The following is a 14,889-nucleotide window of genomic DNA, read 5'->3' as shown; positions in this document are numbered from 1 at the left end:
ATGTGTACAACTTACATTGATCGTAAACTGACTATATATGTGAATTATGGCACTGATAAATCAAATTGGCAATAAAAATAAAATTAACTATTGACTAACTGAGAGCCAGGTACTAATTAAAAATTTTTTTCCTCCAGTTATTGTTGTAAATTTGGTATATTGCATCAAAATATCTTACAAACATGTCATAATATTTCAGTGGTTTGGACATATTTGAATTAAATGGTGCGCCTGTTACTTGTAAAAGTTGTGCATTTATTCTAAAGCTTAAACAAAATTTTGTCAGTGCTGAATAAATACCACAAGAACTGCAGATGCTGGAAATCAGAAACAAAACAAATTGCTGGAAAAGTTTAGCAGTTCTGGCAGCATCTGTGGAGAGAAATTTATGTTCACTGACCTTTCAGAAGTGTCTGTGCTGGCGATTTTCTATCATGCACTTGCTCAATAAGACATTATAGCCTATTTGAGACAACGGATCACTGATTGTACCTAGATTATACTTGTGTGTGTGACTGTACTAAAGTAAAACTGCTCCAAGTCTTTTAACATGATTGATTCAGGTTTTTACATTATGTAAAATCCATTGCTGAACTCGTTAGCAACACAGCAGAAAACTAACTTCTTATTGTCTTACATTTTGACCTTGATTTAATATTGCAGTACTTTCATATTTAGATCAAGTGAGAAAAGCACTGCATGAAATCTGTAACGTAAATTTGGGTATTCTTGTACATTTTCAGTTTGCTCTATTAAGATTTTTATGTACTAAGATTAGCATGAATAATTTATGCTTTGTTTAGTTAATATTAAGGTGCTGTTAACACATTTGAAGGTAAAGCTAATGTTTATGAATCTCAACCTCAGAAATATCTTTTGGTCTATTTAAGGAAATCCTTAAGGTGAGTCCTGTTTGAAAATAGAATGCTTTGCTTATGTTATCTTGGAAAATGCCATGCAGAATCGATTATCATTTTTGCATTATTTTGCAGTCCAGCATTCTTCGATCAGATGTGGAAATAAGCAGTCCTGGACCTGTCCCATCATCAGGGAAGCCTGGAACAGTGTATTATCCTTTTACGGCTACAAATCCACGCAGAAGACCGCTTCATGACACACCAGCTCTAGGTTTGTGTTTACATTCATAGTTTGTGAGCCACTTAAAATCTCAGGGAATGTGAAGCATGCTTGAGTGAAATGAGACCAGGAATAACTAGGCTATCATCTAAAAGTGGCATTGGTGAGAGGATAGAATGATCCAATTGTTCACATGTCTGGTTCATTTCCTGGGCTGTCCTTTTTTAGTATCAACAACCATTTAAAAACAAATTCCCATGATGTTGCATCTGGGAAGTCCAAAGTATCTAAGTTTAAAAATGAAACTCAAGGGTTATAATCACCTGAAGAAGCATCTGTGGACCTGAAATGTTAACTCTGTTTACTCCCCACAGATGTTGCTAGACCTGCTGAGTTTCTGTAGTAATTTCTGTTTTTGTTTTGGATTTTTAGAATCCCCAGTTCTTTGTTTCTTTGTGGCAATAATCTTGGTATCATTTTCCAATTCATCTGCAGGTGAAAACGTTAGTATCAATAATAGTTTATAACAAATAATAAGAGAATAGACGAATGTCAGAAACTTTGTTTTAGGCAGTACATTATGGGAGGAGCAGAGTAAACTAAAATGTTCAAATTAAAGCAGGAGAGAGCATGGTAAGAACTGTGGATAAAAGATTGTAGCCTTGGCAATTTAAGCAAAACTGAATGAATTTGCAGATTCAAGTTCAACTTGGTTACTATGATGTAGTCGTTTTGACTGAAATAGAACTGCAAGATGGCTTGTGACTGAAAACTTGATACAGCAGTTTATAAAGGCTGCAAGAAAGATGGGGAAATAGTAGAGGGGAGGCATTAACAATGATATTGTTTCATTTATAAGTTAGATATATTGAGAGGTAAACATATTGTCAATTCAATATGATTTTAGGGGAATCTTAACATGCATATAGATTACAATGAGTAGACTAGCATATATCAGGAAAGTAGTGAGCTTCTGGGGTGTTTGGGTAGTTTCTTGAAACATAATGCCCTTGAATCCATAAGTGGACAGATTATATTAAATAGATTAATCAGTAATGAGTCAGGTTTCATCAACAGCATGAAATGATCATGATATTGATTTCAGTGTTGTGTTAGAAGGGAAAGAGTGTGAAACAACTGTTTAGATTTGAGGTGTGGTTGAGATTGCCCATAGTAAACTTGACAAATCTGTTGTTTGAGTAAATGAGCACAAGATTTGTGCAAGATGTTCAAAAATTTATTTAATGTGATACAGCACTCGTTCAGGGTAATTTTTCACTCTGAGGGCTATGATTCTTTGGAACTATCTTCCAAAAACAAAGGCAGAGAGAGCTGAGTCTTTGAATACTTTTTAAGGCAGAGTATGAAAACAAACTTGCAAGAGATTTCAAGGTCAACATGTTTTTACAATTATATTAGGTAAAAGGATGGTCAGGAGCAAGATGGGCCCTTTAAAAACTTTGTGATGATATTGTCAGTGATTAAAATGGTGGAAATGGCATGTTGAATCATCATTTTGGGTCAGTATTTGTAACTGAGAGTGAGGTCTGTACGCCAGGAATCTGAAGGAAACTAACAGTGAAGCAAGAAAGATACCACCAAAATTAAACTAATCAATTTAAAGACATCAAAGAAAATAATGGCAGGTAGCGTGAGAGTCAACTGATCAAGCAGATTTTAAAAATGTAGGTGAAAACTTTACAGAAGCCCTAATTTTAATCTTCTGAACTCTCAAGGTCAAAACCGTTCCTTCCCATTGAAAATTTGTGTACCATTCAGGCGTTTTTTAAAAAAAAGTGAGTGGGAAAACCAGAAAATTGACGAGCTAGCCTTGCACATATTATTGAGAAACTACAACAGTGAATAGTTAAGGTTAGGGTGACTAAACGTCTTGAAAATGTTTGACTCTGAGAGAAAGCCAGAATGGATTTCTAAGGGGCAGGCCTGCGTAAGGAAACTGGTTGGATTTTGTTTTGAAGAGGTGACTGAAGTAGTTGACAATCCTCACTTAAAAGTTGATTGTGTTCCTGAAAATCGTAACTTTAAGTGTAACCATTTTAAGTGAAGTTTTAACTTCCGCGGAATTGATATTGAAACTGGAATTTTGTGCCATTAGACCTTTCTCAGCAGAGAAAAAAAGAATGAAACATACCTGTATCCCAAATTGAAATATGGTGATTTAAATGGAAGAATTTTTACAGTGGTGACTAAAATAACTGTTAAAATAAGTTTTTCTTTAATATTTTTAAATTTAACGTTCTATCTACTGACCGTCCTAGAGAAAACCTCAGTGTGGAAGGCGGAGTGCCACAACATGGGGTCAGAGCTGGAGGCCTTTGCCTATTACCTCAAGGCTGCCTCCCAGGGCTGTTGTATGTTCTTGATCACTCAATCACTGCCTGGTAGTGTATTTTGGGAGGTCAGTGAAGCCTCTTCTTTCTTACTGCTTCCACATCGAAGGTCCATTTGGCGAGGTTGCACTCTTGGCTGTCTGTGGGACTGTTTCCTTCCTTCCCCTAGCTGATGGGTGTTGGTCAGTGCTATGCATGATGGCTTTTTCTACCCCTTCCCCCTCTTTCTGGAGTGATGGCTGGAGTGGGGAGGACTCACAAAGTGGATTGTGTGTCAAGGCTGGTCAGACAGTGCATAGGACATGCTGCATTTTGCCTAGGTTGTGGATACTTGGTCATGGCTGATCTGGTTTGCTGTTGTTTGGTAAGAGGTCGCTCAAAAACAATGCCAATTAGGTAAAGTACTCAACTTTAATAAAAACACAATGCTTTGTGAGATTTTCAGTCCCAATAAATTTGTGACATCAGGGTAAAACAGCACTAAATGAAATAACATTAAATGTAGATTATTTTATTTGGACTTGAAGCAGGCAAGATAAATTTCTTCATAAGAGACTTAGCTGCAGGTGAAGTTCAAAGAATTGTTGGCAACGTTTTGCTGTGATTAGAAATATGACTTGTACAGGAGACTGAATAGAGATAATGAATTAGATACTCTAATTGACGGCATGCAACTTGGATGGTGGGATAGAAAACCACATGTCCAATCATGCCAATGACCCAAAGATAGGTAACATTGGAAGCATAAAATTAAGGTGCTATTGGTAGATTAACCGAATGGGAAAACTTTGACAAGTGGATTTCAAATTGTACTACTACAGCTGCCCGGTCATTTACATTTTTATCTAATAAGAGTCATTTTGCAGGCTAGTTTACAAATTATAAGAACTGTAACAGAGGAGGTACAAAGATATTCGAGGCTCCAGGTATATGAACTATTTAAGTATAAACAAAGAAAATAATGGAATGCTAGGGTAAAATTAGGCAACACTTTCCACCACACAGCGTGGTAAAATTTGGAACTCCTTTCCATAAATTACAATTGACTCTTAATAAATTGCTAACTTTAAATCTGAAAATGATAAATATCTGTTATCTCAAGATGCATAATCTTTCTGGTGTTAGGAGGTTGAATAACAGAATGTGGCTGACACTTGTTTCTAAATGTTCATAATAATTATATACAATTAAAGTGTGAACTTTGTCAGGCAATCTCAGAAAACTTCTAATACATGTTGAATGCAGCAGAAAATATTGCAGGAAAGAAACATTGATGGCTTCAGGTGATCATTGAAAGGAAGCCTTTCACCCTGCATAAACCTAGAATCTGTACAGTGTGGAAACAGGCCTTTCAGCCCAACAAGTCCATACAGACTCTCCAAAGAGCATCCCACCCAAACCCATGCACCCACCCCATTATTTCCCATGGCTAATGCACCTCACCTACACATCCCTGAACCCCATGGGTAATTTAGCATGGCCAATCCACCTAAATTGCACACTTTTGGACTGTGGGAGGAAACTGGTGCACCAAATGGAAACCCACACTTAAATTGGGAGAATGTGCAAATTCCCCACAGACAATCGCCTGAGGGTGGAATCGAACCCAGGTCCCTGGCGCTGTGATGCAGCAGTGCTAACCACTGTGCCACCCAACTTAGTCCAATACTATTTATTTGCATCTTCCTTTCACTCAGTTGTGCTGGAGCAAAGATAGGTCAGGATTGGGAAGTACAATGACAAAAAAGTGAAGTCAGATTTGACTGAAAGCTTTTCGTTGTTGAAGTTCAAACCATTATTCACTCATTTGTTATAAATTCACATGAAAGGTAATGTTAACCAAAAAGAAGGTAGAGCTCCCTAGATAACTCTGACTCTGCTCAAATATTGACTGCAATGTTCAGAGATGCTTTAAGCCTTAATTATGAAATGCAAGCTCAATGCTTTCTGCAAACAGACTGTGGCACTCCCCTTAAAATGTTGGACTAACTGCAATAATTTATTTTTCTGTTCCCCCACCACCACTGCTGCTCCAACCTTTGAGCCCATTCACATATCTGACATTACAACTATTGCTGTAAAGTATAGCTACTGAATTCATCATCACCTTCATGTAGACCCCTTCATGTCTAATCTGTCATTTCCCTTTGAACTGCTGCTATTAGTAGCTGAATTCTTTCTTCCACAATCAATGTTTCCTGTCAATTCTCAGTACCTTCTGTGTTTTCAACTTCTTACCTGATTTAAATAGTCCTTTTCGTTGCCTGTTTTCTCTTTCTGACTTGCTGCATATTCTGTGCTGAATCCAAGTCCCTCATGATTACACAATTCGGAGACTTTGCACCACAGTTTTCTGCATCTAACATTTAGAGATGTTCACCTTTTTCTCTCTTTCTCTCAGGTCAATAAACTTTCCCATCTCTAACCTTTTCAATGCTGGAATGTTTCCTTCTGCCTGGACTCACTTTGGTTGGTGTAGATTCTTCGGTTTGCACAGTGCAGTTATCTTTCAATTAGAGATCGTTGCTAAAACACCCTCTTTGGTTTCACTCTCCCTGTAGGCGTCTGTTACCATCTCCTGTCTTCAGCATTACTCATCATTTTCAATGAGCCTTGTCCTGACTTGTTAAACCTTCTATTTTTCAATTGACTTCATCTTCCTTGAGAGAACTCACCCAGGGATTGTTATTCTCTGTAAGCATTTGGAGAGTTGTGGGTGATCAAGGACCTCCACTGGTAAGATTACTGATGGTCACTTCATTACATGAGTGCCCAGTGCCTACGTCCTAAATTTATAATTCTTTCCCAGTGCTCTCACCTTTTCTGTTTTTGAATAATTTCTTCCGCTTTCCCAAAGCTCTTTTCATTCTACTTGATTCCTGGCTCTTGTGGAACCCACCTCCTTGCTTCCACCATTACTGACTCACCTTCAGCTTCCCAGGGTTCCACTCTCTAAATTCACTTTCTGCATGCCCTCTTTAAGATCCTCCTAAATCTGACATGTCTTTTGGTCACCCATCCAAACATTTTTGATTTTGTTTAGTGTCATTTCTCATGTCTCAACTAAGTGTCACAGAATGGTTTTCTATGTTAAAGATGTTCTATAAATGTGAATTCTTGTCTATAACAATGACCTGCACAGAGTCAAACTGCTGTTAGCATTATATTTTTAAGAGAAGTAAATTCTTTTTATTTCCAAGTGTTATATAGTTACAATCTATATTTCATTCTGTGCAGATCCCACACAGACAAAGAAAGTAAGAAAGGTGCCTCCAGGTTTGCCTTCATCTGTGAGTATAGTTTTCTGTTAGGATGTGGTGTGAGCTGTAATTTATCTTTCTTCTAATGAAATGTTTTTGTGCATTTTATGCTGTGAACATGACAACAAAAGATAGTAATGAAATGACTTGAAATGTTTAAATTGATAGCAAATGTCACATTGCTAGATTTAGTAATGATGATATGTGGCTTATTTGTACAATCTCGCCCCTTGTCCCAGCCATTTGAGTCTCCTCTTGGGAGTGAAACCAGGACAGAAGCTGTCAAGGAAGATCGCCTATACAGGTCTTTTGATGTTTAATTAGTCATTATGTTGCTGAACAGGAGGACAGACAGAGATTAATAGCTTAGAATCTTAGAAATTTACATTTGTAATAATCCCAGTGGAGCTGAAGACATTAAGATTCTGAGGACATGTACAACTCAGATTGCCTCAGTAGGCTGAGGTTATTAATATGCATAAATCACCAAGTCAGATGTACATTGTGAAGCCCTGGTGGATTTTAAAGCCTTCATTAAGCTTTCCTAACTTCAGGCTTACATCAGAAAGGCTTTCAAGCAATTCGTTTGTTGATCCCTCTTTGCACTGAAATTTATCCTTTGAGAATAAAATGCTTTGATGAATAAAGGTTGGTAGGGTTTGGTAAAAATCATTAATAGCTCTGATAATGTATTGCTTTCAGGGTGTTCCATTGCGTTAAATACCCTTTATTCTATAAAACAACAAAGTTGTAAATGACTATTGAAAATTCTGTATGAAGTAAAATATGACATGGTGCCAATAGAAGCTTAGTTATTCATGAAATAAACATGAGGGAAAGAGAAAGTGGTGCTGCCTTGCAGGAGATATCTCTTTATTTTGCAAGCAGTTAAGGTTTTATTTGTCAGCACTTCACTTAACACATGAACACAGGTGTACTTGGATGAGTATATGCTGAATAGACGAGTTGAAGCACGGTGTGCAGCAGAAACAGAATGAAATGAAGACATTTTTTCTTCTGCAGTAACTGAATTTTTACAAGATACATAGCAAGAACAGTCTTCTGTAAACTACAAAGCATGATGCTGGAAATTTTTATGACCTTCGTTCCAGATGGGCCTGCAGTATTTAGTGTAGCTGTGGGCAGCTGTGTATTAAACCTGCAGACTACCTGGAAGCTCTGCATGCAGCTGCAGAGTTTTTTAAAAGGCATGCTTGCATAAGCACTTGGCCCACTCGAGGTTGAATAGCTACTTGATAAAAAGAACAAACAAAGAGCTTTAAATCACTATTCCCTAGGCCAGGAAAATTTGTCTTCCTAAAAATAGTTATCAATTTACATTTTATTTATTACAGTTCAGTGTTGCAATTAATCACACAACATTTGAAGGAAAATATGAGTATAGTTTAACCAGAAAATGTGAAACTGAGTATGTTAATTTTTGTAATTTGTTCATGGCCTCTGGGCATTGCTGGTAGAATCAGCTTCTATTGTCCATCCATAATTGCTCTTGAGAAAGTGGTGATGAGTTGCTGCTTGAACCACTACATTCCATGTGTTGTAGGTAGTTCCACAGTGCAAGGAGCAAGAGGGTTTCATGATTTTGACCCAACCATGATGAAGGAATTATCTTTTTCACACATCTTGATATTGTGTGATACGAAGGTGATCTTGTGTGTCTGCTGTGCTTTCCTTCTAGGTGACGGAGGTTGTGGGGTGGCATGGTTCTTCTGAAATAAATTTGGTGAGTTGCTGCAAGTCACCTTGTAGATGTACATATTGCAGCCACTGTGTGTCTATATTGGAGGGAATAGATGTAGTAGGTTATGGATGACATACCAATCCATTGGGATGGTGTCAAGCTTCTTGAGTGTTTTTGAAGCTGTGTCAGGCAGGTGGTGAATATTCCATCATACACATCCTTAGTGTCTAGTAGGTAGTGGGGAATCAGGAATTGAGTTTTTTGTTGCAGAATATTGAGCCTAAGACCTGCTTCTGTACTTGGCATATACTTGACTGTAAAGTGGAGGTACTTGTATTTTTTGTTAAAAATGATCATTGCCTTGCACTTTTATAACTCAAATATTACTTGTCATATATTCATCCAAGTTAACATGTCGTCCAAGTGCTTGCTGCTTGAAGATAGGAATCATTTCATTACCTGAAGAGTTGCAAATTGAATTAAATACACTGAACTTATCAACAAGCATCCTGCATGCTAATTTAAAAGTAGAGGGAAGGTCACGGATGGAGCAGTTGAAATGTTTAGGTAACCTATTGCTGAGTCACCATTTATTGCCTTGACACATCCTGCAACAACGGTCGGTAATCACAACTAACTGGCTTGTATGCCTTCAGACTTTGGAGAGTTTCCCCTGATTTCTGTTTGCTTCAATTTTACCAGTCTCCTTGACATCACGTTCCTTAAACTAATGCCTTGATTTCAAGGCCAGCCATTGTTATTTCTCTTCTGGAATTCACATATTTTGTTCATACCTGGACCATGATGATGACCTGGAGCCATGTGGCTCTGGGAAAACCTAAAGTGAGCAGTGCTGAACAGGTAATGGCTTAGTTGGTTGAAAGGAAATGTGAGGGAAAGCATTTACTTGGAATTTTAAGAATATAGGCACAGTATCCTGAAAACCCTGTAAATGGCAAAGAAATGTTTGCCTTTGAGGTTATGCACTGCTTCCTTTTTTTTTAGTAGTGGTTTTAAAACCTTGTGCAAAGAGGTATTGTTCAGAAGATGGTGTCCTGCAGATACACCTCAAAGCTTGATGTGACATTTCTGTGTTATTTGAAGTAATATGTGAAGAAATTGCTTGAAAGAAGCAGTGCTGGTTTTTGACAAATCATTTAAACAAGAATATTGTGCCTTGGATCTTGTACACGACAGGATTTAGGGATTGTATGCTTTTTTGACAAGTGTGCGTGCACACGCGCACATGATAATTAATCATATCCCTTCCCAGAGCATTCAATCCCACCAAATCCATTTCATGTATTGAAGTTCTGAGATTCTGGATTAGAGTGATGCTGGAAAAGCACAGCGGTTCAGGCAGCATCCGAGGAGCAGGAAAATCGGCGTTTCGGGCAAAAGCCCTTCATCAGGAATACAGCTTCTGAGGATAGAGTAGAGAAGGGGTCCTTTGCAATTCTGAGGGAGTGTGGCCCTCAGCTGAGGCAGGGCAGACTGTAGAGAGGTTAGGTGCCGACGCATTGCTGCGAGCGTGGAGCGGAGGATCTTGAAGGAGAACTGTTGCTGGTGTTTTTGAATCTGTAGTCTGTACTGTTTGTCCTGTTCAGATCCAAACTCTGCTGGTTTAAAGGTGGTCCGTAGTCCATGTGGGATGAGTTGGTTATGGAGTCAGGCACTGAGGAAGCAAATGTGGCTGTAGTAGCGAGTCTGTTTCAGGATATTGTTGAAGAGCTGCAGGTTAGAAGAAATGACCTGGGAGTTGCAGTGGGAGAGGGACTCCCTGAGATTCTTGTAAAGAGAGGAGGAAAACTTCTTCAAGACAGGCATCCTTGTAAGAGGATTCGCAGTAGGGTTAAAATCAACTGGGTAAAAACAATGACAGCAGATGCTGGAAACCAGATTCTGGATTAGAGTGGTGCTGGAAAAGCACAGCAGTTCAGGCAGCATCCGCGGAGCAGGAAAATCGACGTTTCGGGCAAAAGTATTCCTAATGAAGGGCTTTTGCCCGAAACGTCGATTTTCCTGCTCCTCGGATGCTGCCTGAACTACTGTGCTTTTCCAGCACCACTCTAATCCAGAATCTGGTTTCCAGCATCTGCAGTCATTGTTTTTACCTGACGTTCTGAGATAATTATTGATGATGGAAAAACAGCAAATTGCCAATGTCAGTGAGCTCATTGTGTCTTTGGATCCATTTATTATTCATGTTCAAATTAACAACATGAATAGCAACTTGCATTAAGATGTAGGTTGGGTGAAACCTAACTAAACCTAAAAATTACCATTCAACAATATATTGTTGATAAAAGTGCCATTTACTTCAAATCAGAAATGGAGCCGCCTTACTCTCTAGAAATGTGCAGCTGTGTAAATCATTGATTTTTGCATGTTATAATTCAGTGTTCGAGTGATTTTACTATTACAAGTGCTAATGGATGACATATAACAGTGATTGCTGGTTTTGTGGTAACAACTATTCAAATAGGTCTGTGGTCATGTCTCTGTGGATTTCCCGGTCATGATCTAGATTTCTATGATGATGATTAAGGTATTTAAAGTAAATCATTTCAGATTCTTTTGAGCTAGTTGGATTCTACACATTTTGTGTTTAAACATAGCTTAACATGAAGGTTTAAAAACATTCTTGTAAACTGAGATTGGCTTGTTCAGTGACATTGGCTGTTGACAAAATGGTGGGAGCCAACCATTAATCAGTTTTTTATGATGACGTATCCAAGTTTTTTTTATATGTTGGTTTCACCCTACTAACTGAAAAGTTACATTGTTTGGCCATGTCATAAGAACCTATGTAACAAATGAGGATTTTGTTTCCTTCCTAAAGCATACATGTTGACTTGAGCTTTTTATTTAGATGTGCAACGGCATGAAGCAGGGAATAGGCATGTTTTTCTTTGATCAAAGCACAATTAAGTAATTAGATAATCTTAGATTGTCTGAATTAAAATATATCCTTATGCAGAAATTCGTAGTGCTGAAAGTACAACAAGCAAATGGACATGAAATGAGTCCAAATGAAATTCATTGTAATTCATACCCTTGAATGCAGTCGGGGGCACAAACAATAAAGTGATATAAATCCAAGAGCTTAACTCTTTTGGAAGCTCATATTTTTAACATGGGTTTATAGCAGTTTAATTTTCTAATTTGGAAATGACAGTCAGTTTCGTGCATATTTGAATTTTTCTTCTCCAGAAAAGGTTTAGGATTAGTTTTTAATTGATAGTTTAATTTTACCAATTTTTAAGTTTGGTTTGCTCTTTCAACATAAGACCACTACTATCGCTTATGCATGCTAATTTGCTAAACTAATAGAGTAAGTCAGCTTCTCTTCAGAAATGTGTGCATTGCACATTCTCCCCGTGTCTGCGTGGGTTTCCTCCGGGTGCTCCGGTTTCCTCCCACAGTCCAAAAACATGCAGGTTAGGTGAATTGGCCATACTAAATTGCCTGTAGTGTTAGGTGAAGGGGTGAAATGTAGGGGAATGGGCCTGGGTGGGTTGCGCTTCGGCGGATCGGTGTGGACTTGTTGGACTGAAGGGCCTGTTTCCACACTTTAAGTAATCTAATCTAATCTAATCTTAACTCTACCTCACCATTTCTTTGTCTCACGCACGTCTGGTGCTCTCTCCAACTTTCCATGCTTGTGTTTTCTCCTGGTTCTGGTTCACACTCTTACATCCTAGCTTCTGCTTTCTCACTCACTCTTGCATATTCCCTTCCTTGTTCAGTCTTGCAAGTATTCTGATTCACCTTTTGTCTCTCTCTCTCTCTCTCTCTCCCTCGCTCGTGATCTGGCTTGCTCTTGGTCTCTCTCTCTGTCTCTCTCTCTCTCTTGTATACCCTAGCTTGCTTGCTCTCTTTCACACTCATGGCTGTTGCTCATTCTCTGGTTTTGCCTCATCTTTGCTTGCACATCTTCTACAACCAAGACTGAGCTGGTCATCCTTTCACTATTTGTCCTGGCAAGAGATTTGTGCCTTTGTAACCACAGCTCTGAATACCAAGCAGGGAATCTTAAATGCAGTTAGCTTGGTGAAAAGCAGAATTATTTGGAGCTACAGAAATAGGAATGTGAATGTTGTACTTCAGGCATAATGCATGATGGAGAACTGTTTGAAAAATCTTAACTACCTTGCGAATCAAGGTAGTAATCTGATTATAATGGTTAGGTTTACTGCATACCACTACTGTGCTGCAATTCATATCTTCTGTCGTGCAGTATCCAAGATGGAAGATGGGAAAAATTTCTGGCTGTAACAGCTGCTCCTTTTTTGAGGTATTTTAGGTGCTGGAGGTGATTTCCTCGAATTCCAGGAGCAGCAATTACTGTTTTATATGCTGTTGCATTGATTTGCAACTTTGGAAAAAAAAGTGAAAACAACAGCTGTTTTAAAAGGGAGAAGAACAGACAAAGGAAGCACATGGTGAGGTCAGTGCACGAGAGAGAGAAAGAAGCTGACACTGCCTTTGCTGTTTGAATTCATGTATCGCTGGATATCGGAGTGCATCTGGAAAAATTAACTAACAGTGCGATTCACAACTGATCTTGGAGAAACTGTTGGGCAAAGTTCACAGCACAGAATCAGATAAGTTAATTGTTGTTTTAAGTGGCCTACTGAAAGTCTGCAGTAGCGAGTAGAGTGGGTTCTTTCTTGATTATATGTTTTTGGAGCTCTGTCTCTTGATTAAACTTAAAATATAAGCCACAACTATTAATTTAACAGGCTGGGACTGTTTTCCCTGGAGCGTCGGAGGCTGAGGGGTGACCTTATAGAGGCTTACAACATTATGAGGGGCATGGATAGGTTAAATAGACAAAGTCTTTTCCCTGGGGTTGGGCAGTCCAGAACTAGAGGGTGTAGGTTTAGGGTGAGGAGGGAGAGAAAAAAAAGAGACCGAAGGGGCAACTTTTTCACACAGAGGGTGGTACGTGTATGGAATGAGCTGCCAGAGGAGTGATGGATGCTGGTACAATTGCAACATTTAAGAGGCATTTGGATGGGTATATGAAGAGGAAGGGTTTGGAGGGATATGGGCTGTCTGCTGGCAGGTGGAACTAGATTGGGTTGCGATATCTGGTTGGCATGGACAGAAGGGTCTGTTTCCATGCTGTATATCACAATGACTCTATGACAGTAATAATTTCTGTCTGAACTGCTGTTAGAATCTACAGTTGCTTTATATGCAAGGACACTAGATGGCAGTATTTATAAAGAAAAAAAGTTGCATTTATTTAGCCCAGTTCACAGATATCAGATGTCTCAAAGTGCTTTATTGTTAATTAAGGATTTTTTGAAGTCTCGTCACTATTGTAAAGTAGAAAGCTATGGTATTTCATTATGTCCTATGTTGCTTATGGAGGCGATTTCAGTGTATTTTCTCTGAAAGTTATACTGAATACAGTAGGGCTGCTGCATGCATTTTGTAATATTTTCAGATCTTGATGGTTATGCAAGGTTATATTGCTTTTAGAAATTAAAATTTGGGTTTATTTCTGATGCTTGTTTTATGCACAATTAGTTATATTCTACAGAGAAAAAAGTGTAGCCTTTTAGTTTGAGAATGTTAGAATTTGAGATTTATTATGATCTTGTGCCAGGCAGCAAAATTTGTGTTACAAACTGGTTAAGGAATGGTGGCTTTTCTTTAAAGTAGAAAAAGTGAGAGATTCAGCTGACCTTAAGCGAATAAATCCATGAAATTCCAATGGTTAGAATAAACGCACAAACTTTTAAAAATGATATAGAATGGTAATACAACCTTCAATGTTTGTACAGCTTGTATCCTAACACATCAAATTAACATATTGTTCGCATGGGTATTGAATTGTGATTGAACACCCCACAGCACACATCACATAGTAAGTGTGATCAAGGCAGAACTTATCGATGTCTCAGCAATCCTCCCAGGCGTGCATGACCTGGTGGGTCATCACATCTTAAGCTTCACAAAAGATCATAATTCCTCACTTCTGCCGATCCGGCCTTGAAACTGTCACTGTCGAACCACTCCACTATTCACTGCCGAACCACTCCACCATTCACTGCCACACCAACTGCTCTTATTCTGGTCAATCACCCATCCTTCCTGGGTCTGTGCTCCCCTGGACTCTGAACCAGATCTCCAACACTCATTGACAGAGATGATTGAAGTTCATCACTGAGAGCTAGCCTCAATAATCCAGTCCTGCCCCAGCTTCTCTCCTGAGCTCCAGTCATGCTCAGTTGCATCAAGTGGATATTGCTTGAGTTATTCAACCCCTACTCTCAACTCGGCCTAATGCTTGCAGGCTTCCCCAACACAGAGCCAGTGGCCTGTCCATTTTCTCAGCTCCCCATGAATACTCAGCTGTCTTCTGGCAATACAATTAATCACACTGCTAACATGGATCCTGCTGCACTTCATCCTGTCTCAACTAACTGTAACCTTTGAACTACTTCAGTGATCCTGAATTGACCTGAATAACCTATTGAAAACC

General features: G+C 38.7%; 1 protein-coding gene across 7 annotated transcripts in view; it reads left to right on the top strand.

Annotated features, from left to right (window-relative positions):
• The window catches only part of tcf12 (transcription factor 12), a 329,491-nt gene that overhangs the window by 188,319 nt on the left and 126,283 nt on the right, over positions 1 to 14,889 (top strand). For 5 of the 7 annotated variants that reach the window (XM_043677468.2, XM_043677462.2, XM_043677466.2 and 2 more), the window contains 3 exons: positions 993 to 1,128; positions 6,666 to 6,718; positions 8,388 to 8,432. In XM_043677468.2, the coding sequence (XP_043533403.1) occupies positions 993 to 1,128; positions 6,666 to 6,718; positions 8,388 to 8,432 (234 nt within the window). The remainder of the gene's footprint in view (positions 1 to 992; positions 1,129 to 6,665; positions 6,719 to 8,387; positions 8,433 to 14,889) is intronic. The other 2 variants (XM_043677465.2, XM_043677467.2) reach the window with 1 other exon arrangement.

The sequence above is a fragment of the Chiloscyllium plagiosum genome, unplaced genomic scaffold (assembly GCF_037043375.1).
Source record: "Chiloscyllium plagiosum isolate Xiang-an unplaced genomic scaffold, Cpla_swu_hap1 HiC_scaffold_39, whole genome shotgun sequence".
NCBI classification, from domain to species: domain Eukaryota; kingdom Metazoa; phylum Chordata; class Chondrichthyes; order Orectolobiformes; family Hemiscylliidae; genus Chiloscyllium; species Chiloscyllium plagiosum.
Note: the sequence above shows the minus strand (reverse complement) of the source record. Positions and strands in the feature narration are given on the sequence as shown.